The sequence below is a fragment of the Procambarus clarkii genome, chromosome 57, assembly GCF_040958095.1.
Source record: "Procambarus clarkii isolate CNS0578487 chromosome 57, FALCON_Pclarkii_2.0, whole genome shotgun sequence".
Classification (NCBI taxonomy): Eukaryota; Metazoa; Arthropoda; class Malacostraca; order Decapoda; family Cambaridae; genus Procambarus; species Procambarus clarkii.
The window spans coordinates 23,671,552-23,688,995 of record NC_091206.1 but is presented as its reverse complement, the minus strand read 5'-3'; the positions used below and the strand labels follow the sequence as shown (position 1 = coordinate 23,688,995).

The following is a 17,444-nucleotide window of genomic DNA, read 5'->3' as shown; positions in this document are numbered from 1 at the left end:
CTTAAACTCTTTCTTATCTGCATCACTCGTTGCAGTGGTCTTCTTTAGAAGGTCTTCGTGCAACACCCTGGCTTTCTCACAAATAATGGCCTCCGAAACACTATCACCCCTCAACTCCTTGTCGTGTATCTAAATTAATAACAACTTTTCCACTTCTTCAAGTATTTGTGGTCTTTGTGCCGTTAATGTTCTTACTCCTTTTGCCACATTAGCACTCATAATCTTATTTTTCTTCTTAAGTATAGTGCATATTGTTGATGTGGCTTTGTTGTACTGCCTACAAAGTTCAACAACACGTGTACCGTTCTTATGCTTCCGAATGATCTCTTGTTTCTCCTCTATTGTCATCCTCACATGAGCTTTCTGGCCTTTATCCTTACCACTGGCTTTCTTGTGACTCATGGTGAGATATATAATAACAAATTGTATAGACAAATCACCAAAAATCCAACAAAACACTGAAAATCCGCGACAAGAATTGATGTGGGGGTAGTCACTGAGCGCGAGACAATGGTAAACTGAGGGGCGGCGGGGCGGAGGGGCGACGATCGCCGAACCACCACCCGCTAGGTCGGCTGTACGCGTATCAACAAACTCGCGTCCAAACTCGCCTCCCGAAGTAACCATTGCCTTCCGAGACAAATTTTTGGAGTAAATACACCTCCCCTTCCGAAAACCTCGCATACAGGGACAATCGCATTCCGAGGTACCACTGTACTTAGTTTTCACTAAGTACACTAAGTTCACTAAGTTCACTAAGTTCACTAAGTTCACTAAGTTTTCACTTAAACTGATTGAGAGAGGTACAGCCTTTGACATGATTGGGAAGGTCATTCCACATTCTGGGTCCCTTGATTTGTAGAGCATTTCTAGTTTGATTAAGTCATACTCTTGGAATATCAAATAGGTATTTGTTTCTGGTGTGGTGCCCATGGGTTCTGTTACAACCTTCTAAGAAGCTTTTAAGGTCACGATTGACATTACAATTCAGAGTTTTAAATATATAGAGTACACATGAGAGGATGTGCAGTGACTTAATATCCAACATATTCACAGATTTGAGTAAGGGTACCGAGTGCTGTCTGGGGCCAGAGTTTGATATTGTTCTAATAGAAGCTTTGTGTTGGGTAATTAGAGGATGTAAATGATTTTGGGTAGTAGAACCCGAAGCACAAATACCATAGTTGAGATAAGGATAGATGAGAGAGTAATAGAGCGTCACCAGGGCAGGGCAAGGAACATAATATCTGATCTTAGAAAGTATGCCAAAAGTTTGGAAACTTTTTTTTTTGCTATATTTAGAATGTGTCCCTGGAAATTTAGCTTGTTATCGATGAGGACACCAAGGAATTTACCATCAACTTTACTACTGATTTGTATATTGTTTATTCTTAGATTAATTTCATTTGAGGATTTATTACCAAACAAAATATAGAAAGTTTTGTCAATGTTAAGGGTGAGTTTGTTAGCAGTTAGCCAAAGATGGACTTTATTTAGTTCAGTATTCACAGTGACATTTAGAGCAAGTGGATCAGGACTGGAAAAAATGAAAGTTGTGTCATCAGCAAATAAAATTGGTTTGAGGTATTGAGAGGCATTTGTAAGGTCATTAATGTAGATGAGAAAGAGGAGAGGGCCAAAGTATGCTGCCCTGTGGAACACCAATGTTTATGGGTAGTGTAGGAGAAATAGAATTATTCACAGAGACATACTGGAGCCTGTCAGTAAGGTAAGACTGATGGTATTGCAGGGAGTGACCTGTGACTCCATAATGATGTAATTTAAGAAGAAGGTTTTGGTGGTTGACAGTGTCAAAAGCCTTACGCAGGTCCACAAATAACTCAACAGGGAACTCATTTTTATCAAGAGCTGTATGTATCAAGTTAATCATACTAATAAGTGCATCGTTACTGCTTTTATTGGATCTGAAACCACATTGGCAAGAGCTAAGTATATTGAGTTTGGCTAGATATGAGTAAAGCTGCTTGTAGATTAGCTTTTCAAATATTTTAGACAAAGTTGGCAGAATTGAGATAGGTCTGCAATTGTTGACATGAGTGAGATCACCTTGTGGACTGGGGTTACTCTTGCTTTTTTTTAGAATATCCGGAAAGGTTTGGAGTTCAAGTGATTTGTTGAAGAGCAATGCAATGGCAGAAGCTTGAAATCTGGAGGCTTTTTTGTAAATTAGAGATGGTATCTCATCAAGGGCACTTCACTTTGTTTTAAGGGAAAGGATTACTTCATTAACATCAGAGGAAGTAGTGGGAGCTAGGTACAGAGACTGTGGATAGTTACCTGTAAGGTAGTCTTTAATATTAGTGAGGATGGAATACCATGAGCAAGGGATGTACCAATGGATGAAAAGAACCTATTGAATTTAATAGCAGTGTCTGAGGCCGAAAGCCACCATCGTCATTGGATAGGAGAATTGGTTTTTTATTCAAAATCTTTTTTGAACCTAACATTTGGGAGATAGTGCTCCATGTTTTCTTAATGTTGCCCTTAATTTGGGTAAATTTATTTTCGTAGTACTTTATTTTGGCTCTTCTAATTATTTTAGACAGCATGGATGAGTAAATCTTTGAAAATTCTTTGGAGACGACTCCTAACCTATACTTCTTTTCAAGGTCATGTTTTTTAGTAATAGATTTAAGTATACCCTTTGTAAGCCATGGAGTGTTTAACCTTTTATTTGTAACTTGTTTCGTTAGCATTGGACAGTGGGAGTTATAAAGGTTCAGAGTTATTAAAGAAATGTTTGCACTGCTAGGTTGGTGTTTACTATATCACCTAATTCAGCCTCCCAGTTGATATTAGCAGCAGCAGCAATAAAGTTGCTTATAGAAGTTTCATTGTGCAGTCTACAGCTTATCTTTCTTGTATCTAGAGGTGGTTTATTAATGTTGGTTAGGAGAAATGAGGGGTAATGGTCTTTGGCTCTATCAATGATTATCCCTGAAGTGGAGAGGTTATGTTAGTCCAGATGTGGTCAAAAGCAGAGGCATTACTATCAGTAATTCTAGTAGGTCTAGTGATTAAGGGTATGGGGGAAGCAAGAATTCATACAGTTGAGGAAACTAGCAGCAGGAGGGTTTTCAGGCTCGCAGAGGTCAATATTAAAGTCCCCTGCGATAATTAGATAGTTTTTGTTCAGTCTGTTATCTAGTATTAGATTTCTAAGGTTAGAGTTAAATTCGGACAACACATCAGTGTTAGGAATTTTATAGACTGCTCCCACAGTCAGGACAGACTCAGCACCCTTGACTCTGAAACTGGCAAAGATACACTCCCCACAGGAGTCTCTAGTTCTAATTACTTTTAAGCATGTTAGTTCTTGGTGGTAGTAAAGAGCAGTACCACCACCTCTCTGAATTGGTCGACAGTTGTGAATTGCTGAGTAGTTTGGCATGTTAAAGAGTTGAGTGGTATCTTCTTTTAACCACGTTTTAGTAAGTATAACAAAAGAGAATTTGTTGTCAACAGTTTGTATCAAGGCACTAACATCATCGAAGTGTTTGCTTAGAGATCTTACATTCAAATTAATTACAGAGATATTGTGATTATGTGTCAATACATTGCTTACATCATGTGCTGTAAAATATCTGCAATTTTGATCATTAAAGTGATGATTGTCATAGATACTGGATAAGAGGTTTAGTTCTGGGTCTATACTTGTTTGCATACAACCCGTTCTCGCAAATTTAATAAGTCAATATTGACTTATTAGTTGTGTGCATAGGTGACATACTAAACATAATAGTTTCCCTTGAAAAGCTTCATAGAAAACATCGACCTTACCTAACCTACTTAGTATGTAAAAATAAGCATCTTATAGCTTCGTAATTACAATTGTTACTTAACCTATTATAGGTATAGGTTAGGTAATAATTGTAATTACGAAGCAATAAGATGCTTATCTTAACATACTAAGTAGGTTAGGTAAGGTCGGTGTTTTCTATGAAGCTTTTCAAGGGAAACTATTATGTTAAGTATGTCACCTATGCACATATTTAATAAGTCAATATTGACTTATTAAATTTGCGAGAACGGGTTGTTGCATAAGAGGGCTGGTTGTAGGAAACCAAAGCAAAAAAGGCAATTACAAAATAAAAAAATTGATATAAAAGGGGGGAAAAATATAAATACAACGGGGCCTCGACTTACGATGCTAATCCATTCCCAGAGATGGATCGTAAGTCGAAATATCGTAAGTCGAAGCGATTTTTCCCATAAGAAATAAAGGGAATTGAATTAATCCGTTCCCCACCCTCCAAAATATTAACATACAAATACATTTTATACTGAATACAATGTTTTTTTCTAGCTACAATACAGTACCTAAGTTTATCTTACCTTTATGGAGGGCTCTTGATGGTGTATGGAAGATGGTGATGAGGGGGGAGGAGGAGAGTTGTTACTGTTTGGAAGGCGAGTCCCCTTCCATTATCACATCCGGCAGTGATGTTTTCTCTGGGGTACTCTCCAACGTTTTGCCTGAATACCACTAGGACCTGGTTGTGGTTCAGTGCTTGTTTGTCTCACTACAAATTTGTCATGAGACATTTTTTTTCCCTTCATTTTAACATTTGTCTGTAATGATGCATCACTTTAGCACCCATAATGTCCTTTTTCTTGGCCAGTATGGTGGATATCGTTGACTGATTTTTCTTGTACTGCCTAGCCAGTCCAACAACCCACACACCATCTTCATATTTACGAATGATCTTTTGTTTCTGCTCTATGGTCATCCTTACATGGGATCTCATATGTTGAGCCTTACCACTGACTTTCCTGGGACTCATGACGTGATATATAATAATTACTTTAATGTTCAAAATGCAAAAAATCACCACAAAAGCGAAATTTCTTATAGGCGCGATCGTCACTAAGCGGGCAGCTGTAGTTAACTGAGGCAGGTCGGCCGCGTGACCGAGAACCATTGAGTCGCATTTTTTGATGAAATTTACATCGTAACTCGGTATGTAGGGTCAATCCTAAGTCGAGGTGCCACTGTATATAGAAGACTATACAAGACAAACACGAAACAAAACAAAAAATGAGGTAGGTTGCTTACAAATACTCTCAGGTACTAGTACACTAAAAGTAATAATTTCCATTTTGAGACACAGGCAAAGTTGGCACAGGCGCCTCCAAACAGGATACACACAGGAACAGGCACACAGGCAGGATAAACACCTCCAAAGGATACCTGATCAACCAGGCTGTGACTCAACGTTAGGCTGCGAGCAGCCGCGTCCAACAGCCTGGTTGATCAGTCCAGCAACCAGGAGGCCTGGTCGACGACCGGGCCGCGGGGACGCTAAGCCCCGGAAGCACCTCAAGGTAACCTCAAGGTAGGCACACCGAGTTGGTGGTAGAGTCTGCACATTTTTAGCCATTCTCCTCCTCTTGCTAAAATAAACACACAATAATCTACACCGAAAAATAGTAGAGGGGCTGGTCCCAAACCTGCACACAGAAATAACACCACATGAGACCAGAAGACATGGCAGGATGTGCAGAATACCCCCGTTGAAGAGCAGAGGTGCAACAGGTACCCTGGTGCAACAGGTACCTTGAGACTGTTGGATGCGGCTGCCCACAGCCTGACATATGAATCACAGCCTGGTTGATCAAGGTATCCTTTGGTCAGGTCAGCCTGGTCAGAGATCGGGCCGCAAGGGCATTGATCCCCGAAATCAATGCAAGGTAACCTAGCAGTAAATAGTTTAGTTGGAAGTTAGACAGTTGCTACGGGTTGGTTTCTGGGTAGTCATAATAGAGGGAAAGATTGGTTAGAAAGGCGGGGACCAAAAGCTAAGTGCTTAATTCTGCAGGTACAAATACTATAAGAGAGTCACCTTGGCCGGTGGAGTGCATCACCTTCACCACCTTCTTCATCTTGGTCAGCCCCTCCCGATCCTTGTCCAGGCCCTGGAATGAGAGAGAAATAGCATGAGATGCTGCTGGGGATGGAGGGAAAGTTAAGAGGAAGAACAGATAACATTGTGTAACATTGTGTTTTGTCAGGCTGAGTGGGAGGGTGTGTTAGGCCGGGTGAGAGGGGGTGCTAGGCCGGGTGAGAGGGGGGTGCTAGGCCGGCTGAGAGGGGGGTGCTAGGCCGGCTGAGAGGGGGTGCTAGGCCGGCTGAGAGGGGGGGGTGCTAGGCCGGCTGAGAGGGGGGTGCTAGGCCGGCTGAGAGGGGGGTGCTAGGCCGGCTGAGAGGGGGGTGCTAGGCCGGCTGAGAGGGGGGTGCTAGGCCGGCTGAGAGGGGGGTGCTAGGCCGGCTGAGAGGGGGGTGCTAGGCCGGCTGAGAGGGGGGTGCTAGGCCGGCTGAGAGGGGGGTGCTAGGCCGGCTGAGAGAGGGGGTGCTAGGCCGGCTGAGAGGGGGGTGCTAGGCCGGCTGAGAGGGGGGTGCTAGGCCGGCTGAGAGGGGGGTGCTAGGCCGGCTGAGAGGGGGGTGCTAGGCCGGCTGAGAGGGGGGTGCTAGGCCGGCTGAGAGGGGGTGCTAGGCCGGCTGAGAGGGGGTGCTAGGCCGGCTGAGAGGGGGTGCTAGGCTGGGTGAGAGGGGGTGCTAGGCCGGGTGAGAGGGGGTGCTAGGCCGGGTGAGAGGGGGTGCTAGGCCGGGTGAGAGGGGGTGCTAGGCCGGCTGAGAGGGGGGTGCTAGGCCGGCTGAGAGGGGGGTGCTAGGCCGGCTGAGAGGGGGGTGCTAGGCCGGCTGAGAGGGGGGTGCTAGGCCGGCTGAGAGGGGGGTGCTAGGCCGGCTGAGAGGGGGGTGCTAGGCCGGCTGAGAGGGGGGTGCTAGGCCGGCTGAGAGGGGGGTGCTAGGCCGGCTGAGAGGGGGGTGCTAGGCCGGCTGAGAGGGGGGTGCTAGGCCGGCTGAGAGGGGGGTGCTAGGCCGGCTGAGAGGGGGGTGCTAGGCCGGCTGAGAGGGAGTGCTAGACCGGGTGAGAGGGGGGTGCTAGGCCGGCTGAGAGGGTGTGCTAGGCCGGGTGAGAGGGAGTGAACAGTTGAGGCCAGGCCGTCGGCCGGACGGGGGACTCTGCCTGTCAATCACCTCCACCCCTTCCTCTCCTCTATCCAAGTTAGGCTTTCAGACACTTGGAGAGTTGAACTGTAAGGTGACAAATTTTGTGTTTCCAACTGAAAGTGTTGAGTTATAAATATATATACTTTATTTTTGAGATATACACAAGAGTTGTTACATTCTTGTACAGCCACTAGTACGCGTAGCGTTTCGGGCAGGTCCCTTGGAATACTTTCAGGGGCAGTCAGCTGTAGTATTCTCGAATTCTTGTGTGGTGACTCGCATTGAATCTTGTATCTCACATCTTGACATAGTGAACAGGAAGTTAAATTGCTTGAATTATGATACTTATGTTAAATATAAAATTGATGAATTTATTGTTTAAATTGCCTTTAATTTTGTTCCCTAGATCTTGGATTTTCTGGTATAAAGCAAGCTAGAGTGTAGAGTAATTCAGAGTTTATTGACTTGAGGATTCTTAAGATTACCAGCCTTTATTGACTTAAGATTGTCCAGTTATCTGTGCATGGGAGGGTCGTGGGTTTGCGCGCTCCGTGAATAAACTTCAATATATTCGGTCATATTAGGATTACAGTGATATAACACGGATCACAGTTATCACAAAGTGTAAAACCACATTTAGCAATGAAAAATATAGTGATGCCATTAGAACTTTGTGTTTAATAGAGAATAACCACCTCTCACCATCCCACGTGGGAACGTCTAGTGCCTACCCGAGGCCTAAGTCTACATATACTTACCTCGGTATACTTAGACTATAGTGAACAGTGATACGGTGAATAGTGAACGGTAACAAAACAGGCATAAAGGCCTGAAAGTGTAGGAAAATTCCCACGTGGAAAATTTGGAACGTATAATTCAGTGAATAGTGTGGCAACATGCATACCAGACTGTGTGTACAGGGGCCACGAGGCTTGATCTGTGTACAAATCTACAAGGGCCGTGACGAGGATTCGAACCTATTCGAATCGATTCGAACCCGTGAACCTCGTCACGGCCCTTGTCGAGTTGTTTTTTTGATGTATCACGCTATTGTGATTTCTGTGTGTATTGATCTGTGCACACATTCTGTAGGCTGTGAAATGTCGCTCCACCACCCCCCCACCCTTTACCACTAGTCAACAACCACCGGTCCACTGCCTTACCACCACCACCACTGATCAGAAGCATTATGGTCAGAATGCCTTTAGTAAAGATGGGCACAGAATGCAACAAGGAAGTAGATTGCCACCAGAGCTTCCAGTGCCAACTATGTTCAGCAGCCACACACAGTAAATGTGCCAACATGTCAAATAATGCCAGGAGAATTGATCCCAGAGACCACTCGGTGTACTGGTTCTGCAAAAAGGATAATATTACCGTCTTGAAGATGATCGCAATTCTTGATAAAACCCCAGCAGAGCACAGAGAATCACTTCTAACTGCCTGCACGGAATTCTCCAATGTTTTCAAACAAATTGTCAAGGACACCCTGGCAGAACCAGAATTGGAGCTACATCTCAGCACGTCGAGGCCGAATGCGACGTTGGCGACGGGGGGGGGGGCCGGATGCGACGTTGGCGACGGGGGGGGGGCCGGATGCGACGTTGGCGTCGGGGAGGGGGGGGCCGGATGCGACGTTGGCGACGGGGGGGGGGCCGGATGCGACGTTGGCGACGGGGGGGGGGGGGCCGGATGCGACGTTGGCGTCGGGGAGGGGGGGGGGCCGGATGCGACGTTGGCGTCGGGGGGGGGGCCGGATGCGACGTTGGCGTCGGGGGGGGGGGGGACCGGATGCGACGTTGACGTCGGGGGGGCCGGATGCGACGTTGGCGTCGGGGGCCGGATGCGACGTTGACGTCAGGGGGGCCGGATGCGACGTTGACGTCGGGGGGGGCCGGATGCGACGTTGGCGTCGGGGGGGGGCCGGATGCGACGTTGGCGTCGGGGGGGGGCCGGATGCGACGTTGGCGTCGGGGGGGGGACCAGATGCGACGTTGGCGTCGGGGGAGGGGCCGGATGCGACGTTGGCGTCGGGGGGGGACCGGATGCGACGTTGGCGTCGGGGGGGGGAACGGATGCGACGTTGACGTCGGGGGGGGGCCGGATGCGACGTTGGCGTCGGGGGGGCCGGATGCGACGTTGGCGTTGGGGGGGGGCCGGATGCAACTTTGGCGTTGGGGGGGGCCGGATGCAACTTTGGCGTCGAGAAGGGGGGGCCGGATGCAACTTTGGCGTCGGGGGGGGGGGGCGGATGCAACTTTGGCGTCGGGGGGGGGCCGGATGCAACTTTGGCGTCGGGGGGGGGGCCGGATGCAACTTTGGCGTCGGGGGGGGGGCCGGATGCAACTTTGGCGTTGGGGGGGCCGGATGCAACTTTGGCGTTGGGGGGGGGGGGCGGATGCAACTTTGGCGTTGGGGGGGCCGGATGCAACTTTGGCGTCGGGGGGGGCCGTATGCAACTTTGGCGTCGGGGGTGGCCGGATGCAACTTTGGCGTCGGGGGGGGGGGCCGGATGCAACTTTGGCGTCGGGGGGGGGGCGGATGCAACTTTGGCGTCGGAGGGGGGCCGGATGCAACTTTGGCGTCGGGGGGGGGGGGCGGATGCAACTTTGGCGTTGGGGGAACCGGATGCAACTTTGGCGTTGGGGGGGCCGGATGCAACTTTGGCGTTGGGGGGGGGCCGGATGCAACTTTGGCGTCGAGGGGGGGCCGGATGCAACTTTGGCGTCGAGGGGGGGGGCCCGATGCAACTTTGGCGTCGGGGGGGGGCCGGATGCAACTTTGGCGTCGGAGGGGGGCCAGATGCAACTTTGGCGTCGGGGGGGGGGCGGATGCAACTTTGGCGTTGGGGGGCCGGATGCAACTTTGGCGTTGGGGGGGGGCCGGATGCAACTTTGGCGTTGGGGGGGGGCCGGATGCAACTTTGGTGTTGGGGGGCCGGATGCAACTTTGGCGTTGGGGGGCCGGATGCAACTTTGGCGTTGGGGGGCCGGATGCAACTTTGGCGTTGGGGGGCCGGATGCAACTTTGGCGTTGGGGGGCCGGATACGATATTGGCGTCGGAGCCGGATGGGATGCTGGCGTCGGGGCCGGATGCAATGTTGGCGCCGGACGTGACGTTGGGGTCGGGCGCGGTATCGGCACCTGAACCGGTCAACAGGGTTTTTTGAAACAAAAATCTGCCGGTATTATAAATGGGGGATCTGTAAGCATGGGATATCGGGGAGAACAAATGGTCTATGTAAATATGATCATCCCAGAAAGTGCGGGACCCTTCTTAGTACAGCTAAATGTACCAAAAGCTGTGATCTCTCTCATTCAGAACTGTGCAAGAACTCTTTAAATAAGAATGAATGTTTCAACACAGAATGTCCAGCTTTTCATATACAAGGTACCAAGAGAATAAAACCGACAAACCACCTTGATGAAAGCAGCCACAACATCATGGACACATTGTCCAGGATGAATTTTTAGCAAGAGGAGGAGGAGAAGAATGGCTAAAAATGACCAGACTCTACCACCAACTCGGTCAAATGCTAGAGAGGACACAAACACAGTGGCCTCCTTACCAGAGCCTCAGATATTAACACCAAGTAAAGCATCCACCACTTCCACTAACACGATAACATCATTTATATTTGCCAACATCCAGGGTATAAAAACACGCAAATCCAACAAAGTTAATTTTATAGATGGCCTCCTACATGAGGCAAATGCAGTGTTTGCAGCCCTAACGGCAACTCACAAAGGTCTACCATGATGGTGAAATATAGATCTCAGAGTACAGTCTTTTCAGATGTGACAGGAAACACCGGCTACAGGGTGGGGTCAGCCTCTACATCAAAGAGACACTCATCTGTACTGAGCTGCTAAACACCACAAATGATATGGTGGAAGTGCTGATAGTCAAAAATAGAGATCTTAAATGCAGTTATTGTCCTTGTATATAATTCACCGGAGGCAAATCATCAGCAGTTTAAAAACCAACTAATGAAAATAGAACACTGCTTGGAAAACCTCACAAATCCAGCTCCGAACATCATCCTGATTGGGGACTTCAACCTACAACACCTGAAATGGAAGACCATAGCTGATACAGTTGTATCAGAAAATCCCGGAAGTAGCTTAAAAGAACAAGCACATGCAAGTGACTTGTTTCAGATGTGCGACAGATTTGCCTTAAACCAGCAAATAGTAGAACCAACTAGGAAGGAGAACACGCTGGACCTCATTTTCACTAATAATGATGAATTGATCAGGAACATAATAATTACAAATACCTGTTACTCGGATCACAACTTTATTGAAGTTCTGACAAGCATGGGGAATGGACCTTCAAAACCAGTCCAGAGCCCCGGTGAAGGATTTCAGCAAATTCAACTTCAATAATAAACGGATAAACTGGGAGCAAATATACCAGGACTTCACAGAAATAAACTGGGAAGAACAGCTTGAAAATGCAAACTTGATCCAGTGCCTGGAAAAAATAAGCTCAGTAGCACTAGAAATATGTTCAAACCGCATACCTCTAAGAAAAAAGAGAGAGATGCAGATTGGAACGGGAACGTTGTTCCCTCTATAGTCGAAGAAAGCGAATCGCGGAACAACTTGAGTCGCACCCTATCTCAAGAACAGCTAAGAAGGTTAGTTAGAGAAATAGAAACAATTGAACTAAAGCTACAAGAATCATACAAAACCCAGGAGAGGCAAAGAGAGCAAAAGGCCATCAGTGAAATAGAAATCCGAAATATTTTTTCTCCTATGCAAAATCAAGATCAAAAACCACATCTAGTATCGGGCCCCTGCAAAGGGGAGGTGGAACTTTCACTGATTACAACAAAGAAATGAGCGAAATACTGAGGAATCAGTACGACTCTGTTTTCAGCGAGCCACTAAACACATTGAAGATTCATAACCCAAATTAATTTTTCATGGATATGATACCAACATCAGATCATATATCAGATGTCACCCTATCCCCAATGGATTTTGAAGAAGCAATAAACAGTATGCCTATGCACTCTGCACCAGGCCCTGACTCTTGGAGCTCCATATTCATCAAGAACTGTAAAAAGCCACTATTGCAGTCTCTTCACATTCTTTGGAAACAAAGCCTAGATACTGGCGTTATCCCTGACATAAAGGAGGAAATAAGGCAGAGGCAAAAAATTACAGACCGATAGCACTAATATCGCACATCATAAAAATCCTTGAGAGAGTGCTAAGAAGTAAGATCACAAAATACATGGAATCACAGCATCTCCATAACCTTGGACAACATGTTTCAAACCAGGGCACTCTTGCCTGTCACAGTTGCTGGACCACTATGTGTTACGGCCCTCTCGGGACGCAACGGGGTCCTTACTCTGATGTTGTTAGAGGAAGATATATATATCCGTTCCCAAGCCAGTAGTGGCTATCAAGGGATGAGATCCGTGACGCAAGTAACTTAAAGGGAGTAGGGAAAGAAAGCTAAGAACTTAATATTATAATTATCACCATCACCGATTAAATATATAAAATAAAAGAGTGCACAAGGGGGAGGGGTATTAACACTAGACAAGGGGATTATTCACAATATAGTCTTCTGCTGAAGACTCTGGATCCAGAAGCTAGGTGCTGAGTCCTCGGTGCTTTCTTCGTGGCCACACAACGAATTCTCCAAAGAAGTTGAGCCTACCCTGGCCACAGGTCAGCCAAAACACCGGTCCACTGGGGGCACCGCCGTGGAGGCCGTCAACCAAACGTCCAGCTGGTCTGCTGGCAGGTTCTGAACCAGCCAAGCTGGTCAGGCCACTCCACGAACGATAAAAGGGGAACGCCCTAGACAGGAGCCTCGTGTGACACCACAAATCACTCTCCTGTCTTCAGTACCCCAGTGGATGATCGTCTCCAACAGTCGGTCCCGGGTAAATCCTTTTACTGCCACTCCACTGGCAGGCTAACACACCACAGTGTTCTTCCGGGGGGACGACTTCACAACAGCTGCAGCAAAGTTCAAGGTATGGAGACTGGCTGCCTCGGGTAGACTGACTCAACTTCCAACACAGCGGTCCCAGGTCGACTCTGTAAACAGACACGTCATCAATGACTGGGACACACTAAAACACCTCACTTACAGGCTCAGGTACAAACACCTGACGTATCCAGTCCATAGATGGCGCTGTCGTCGGAGCACCACCTCACCAGAGGTCAGGAGCAGCTGTGTTGTGAGCTGCACAGGACTGGAAACTGGCCCTTGTGGCTGGTACACCTTGTCCTCACCAGGTGTCGTCGTCCGTTTGGCGGGGGTTTCGGGAGCTGACCCACAGATGGCGTGGTCGTTACAGCTCCGTGCTCGGACGCTGGATCCGGGTTCGTAACACTATGACATAGCATTAGATGCCATAGAAAACAAACAAAATGTTGATGTAATTTACACAGATTTCGCAAAAGCCTTCGATAAATGTGACTATGGTGTTATTAAACATAAAATGTATTAAACATAAAATGTGTTCAAAAGGAATTACCGGAAAAATAGACAGATGGATCTACAATTTCCTGACTAATAGAACCCAATGTGTAATAGTTAACAAAATCAAATCCGGTCCATCAACCGTGAAGAGCTCAGTCCCCCAGGGTACTGTGCTTGCTCCAGTACTTTTTCTCATCCTCATATCGGACATAGACAAGGACACAATCTATAGTACTGTATATCATCCTTTGCAGAAGACACTAGGATTTTTATGAGAGTAGACAACAGAGACCACGGCAAACCTCCAGTCAGATGTAAATCTGGTCTTTCTATGGGCTACAGAAGTTGGTGTTTAACGAAGATAAGTTCCAGCTTATGCGCTACGGAAAAAATGAAAATATAAAAACGGAAACCACGTACAAAACGCAGTCAAATCATAACATAGAACGAAAAGGCAATGTAAAGGATTTAGGTGTACTCATGTCGGAAGGCCTTACCTTTAAAGAACACAAACAAGTAGCTGTCACAACTGCAAGAAAAATGACAGGTTGGATAACACGAACCTTTCACACTAGAGATGCTATACCAATGATGATACTTTTCAAGACACTAGTGCTCTCTAGAGTGAATCTAAATCCACTCAGTAAAGTATCTAAACTATTGGGACCGATTAAAGAGTCTAAATCTGCATTCTCTTGAGCGAAGGCGGGAGAGATACATAATAATTTACACATTGTAAATAATAGAGGGGCTGGTCCCAAACCTGCACACAGAAAACCATCACATGAGACCAGAAAGCATGGCAGGATGTGCAGAATACCGCCGTTGAAGAGCAGAGGTGCAACAGGTACTCTGAGAGAGAACTATTCTCTCTCTCCTCTATTCTCTCTTGAGTGGGTGTGTATCAGAGGCCCGAGACTGTTCAACACGCTTCCACTTCACATAAGCGTCATAACTGGCCGACCCCTGACAGTGTTACCTGGTTGATACCTGGTTGATGGGGTTCTGGGAGTTCTTCTACTCCCCAAGCCCGGCTTGAGGCCAGGCTTGACTTGTGAGAGTTTGGTCCACCAGGCTGTTGCTTGAAGCGGCCCGCAGGGCCACGTACCCACCACAGCCCGGCTGATCCGGAACTTCTCTTAGAAAACCGTCCAGTTTTCTCTTGAAGATGTCCACGGTTGTTCCGGCAATATTTCTTATAGTCGCTGGGAGGACGTTGAACAACCGCGGACCTCTGATGTTTATACAGTGCTCTCTGATTGTGCCTATGGCACCTCTGCTCTTCACTGGTTCAATCTTGCATTTTCTTCCATATCGTTCACTCCAGTATGTTGTTATTTTACTGTGTAGATTTGGGACCTGACCCTCCAGTTTTTCCTTATGTATATTATTTGGTATCTCTCTCGTCTCCTTTCTTGAGAATACATTTGGAGAGCTTTGAGGCGATCCCAATAATTTAGGTGCTTTATCTCGTCTATGCGTGCCGTATATGTTCTCTGTATTCCCTCTATTTCAGCAATCTCTCCTGCTCTAAAGGGGGACGTGAGTACTGAGCAGTACTCGAGACGGGACAACACAAGTGACTTGAAGAGTACAACAATTGTGATGGGATCCCTGGATTTGAAAGTTCTCGTAATCCATCCGATCATTTTTCTGGCTGACGCGATATTTGCTTGGTAATGCTCCCTAAATGTTAGATCGTCGGACATCATTATTCCCAAATCCTTGACATGATGTTTTTCTACTATGGGAAGATTCGATTGTGTTTTGTACCCTGTATTATGTTTCAGATCCTCATTTTTGCCGTACCTGAGTACCTGAAATTTATCACTGTTAAACATCATGTTATTTTCTGTTGCCCAATCGAAAACTTTTTTGACATCTGCTTGAAGTTTTTCAATGTCTTCAGCAGAGGTAATTTTCATGCTGATTTTTGTGTCATCTGCAAAGGACGACACGAAGCTGTGACGTGTATTTTTGTCAATATCAGATATGAGAATAAGGAACAGTAGCGGTGCAAGGACTGTACCTTGAGGTACAGAGCTTTTAACATCGCTTGGACTCGATTTTATCTGATTGACTGTTACTCTTTGTGTTCTGTTCGACAGGAAATTGAGTATCCAGCGTCCTACTTTTCCAATTATTCCCATTGACCTCATTTTGTGTGCTATCACCCCATGATCACAATTGTCGAATGTCTTTGCAAAGTCTGTGTATACTACATCTGCGTTTTGCTTTTCTTCTAGAGCTTCTGTGATTTTGTCATAGTGGTTGAGGAACTGTGACAGACAGGATCTTCCCGCTCTAAATCCATGTTGTCCTGTGTTGTATAGTTCATTATTTTCCATAAAACTAGAAATTTGATGCCTAATCACTCTTTCAAAAACTTTTATTATGTGTGATATTAGTGCAACTGGTCTATAATTACACACAAAAATCAGAATAGCGTGATGCATCAAATGAACAAATCTACAAGGGCCGTGACGAGGATTCGAACCTGCATCCGAGGACATCCCAGGCGCCGCCTTAAACTGAGCTACGGAGAGGCTGCAGGATCCAAGTAAATTCAGTAGAATTTCTGGTTGCAATTCTTTTCCATGTCGTAGCTCAGTCGATTAAGGCAGCGCCTGGGATGCTCTCGGACGCAGCTTCGAATCCTCGTCACGACCCGTGTGGATTTGTTGGTCTATATTTTTTTGCCGAGGCTTTACTACTTCCCTTGTGCAGCGGAGCTATATTTGCCGATTTAAGTGCTGCTGGTATCTCCCCTGTATCCAGGCTCTTTCTCCATGTTACGCCGAGTGCTCTCGCTACTGGTACTTTACATATCTTTACGAATATTGAATTCCACGAGTCCGGCCCAGGAGCCGAGTGCATAGGCATATTGTCAATTTCTCTTTCAAAGTCTTCTGAGTTTGTATTAATACCCGTTATATTATCTGCAGCTTGAATGTTATTCATAAAGAAGCTGTCTGGGTCATCAACTTTCATGTTGTTTATTGGTGTGCTAAACATAGCCTCATACTGGCTTCTTAGAATTTCACTAAATTTCTTTGTTGTCCTCTGTCTATGTACCTTCAGGTGTAATTAAAGGTCCAATACTGGTGGAGGTTTTTGATTTTGATTTTGCGTGTGTGAAAAATATTTTGTATTTTTCTTTATCTCTTGTATAGCTCTCTGTTCCAATTCCATTTCCTCAGACTCGTATGGTGGCTTCAACGTTTGTTCTATTTCTTTGATCTCCCTGCTTAGGTTCATTTTCCTTTCTTGTGATAGTCATGTCTGCCTAAGCATTTCCATTATTTTTTCCTTCGTCTTCGTCTTTTCCGTACAGTCGTCTGCGTTCTCTTTCTAGAGTGGTCCTCTTTCTGCCCCTCCTCACAGGTACGTGCTTCAAGCAGACCTTGTAAGCTTCAGCTGTCAGTTGAGCTATTCCCTGTGTGGGAGTTTTGTCGCTTAAGACCGTCTCCCATTGAATGGTTGCAAGGTCTACATTTATTTTTTCCCAGTCAATCCTCTTTATTGTTGAAGTTGAATTGATTGAATATTCCTTCTCGCTTGTTGGGTCTCTTAGACCTACTACCGTTATTTATGCTAGTTCGCACTTCAATGAGCTTATGGTCTGAGTATGTAGTATCTGAGATTGTGATATCCCTGATTAGTTCATCATTGTTTGTGAATTACAAGTCTAAAGTGTTTCGTTCCAAGTTGGTTCTGTTATCTGTTGATTGAGTGAGAATGTGTCACAGAATCTCAAAAATTCTCTAACCTGTGATTGGTTATTTCCCGGGTCGTTCCCTGCTATGATATTTGTGTTTGCTATTCTCCATCTTAGACTTGGTAAATTGAAATCTCCAAGGAAGATAATACCTGGAGCTGGGTTTGCTAGGTTATCAAGGATGTTCTCTATTTTGTGCATCTGCTCTGTGAAATCCCCAACCGTTGTATCTGGCGGTT

At 46.2% G+C, this 17,444-nt stretch overlaps 1 protein-coding gene across 6 annotated transcripts in view; it reads right to left on the bottom strand.

Annotated features, from left to right (window-relative positions):
• The window catches only part of Asap (ArfGAP domain of ASAP), a 956,637-nt gene that overhangs the window by 484,152 nt on the left and 455,041 nt on the right, over nt 1-17,444 (bottom strand). For all 6 annotated transcript variants that reach the window (XM_069306348.1, XM_069306344.1, XM_069306347.1 and 3 more), the window contains exon 2: nt 5,865-5,937. In XM_069306348.1, the coding sequence (XP_069162449.1) occupies nt 5,865-5,937 (73 nt within the window). The remainder of the gene's footprint in view (nt 1-5,864; nt 5,938-17,444) is intronic.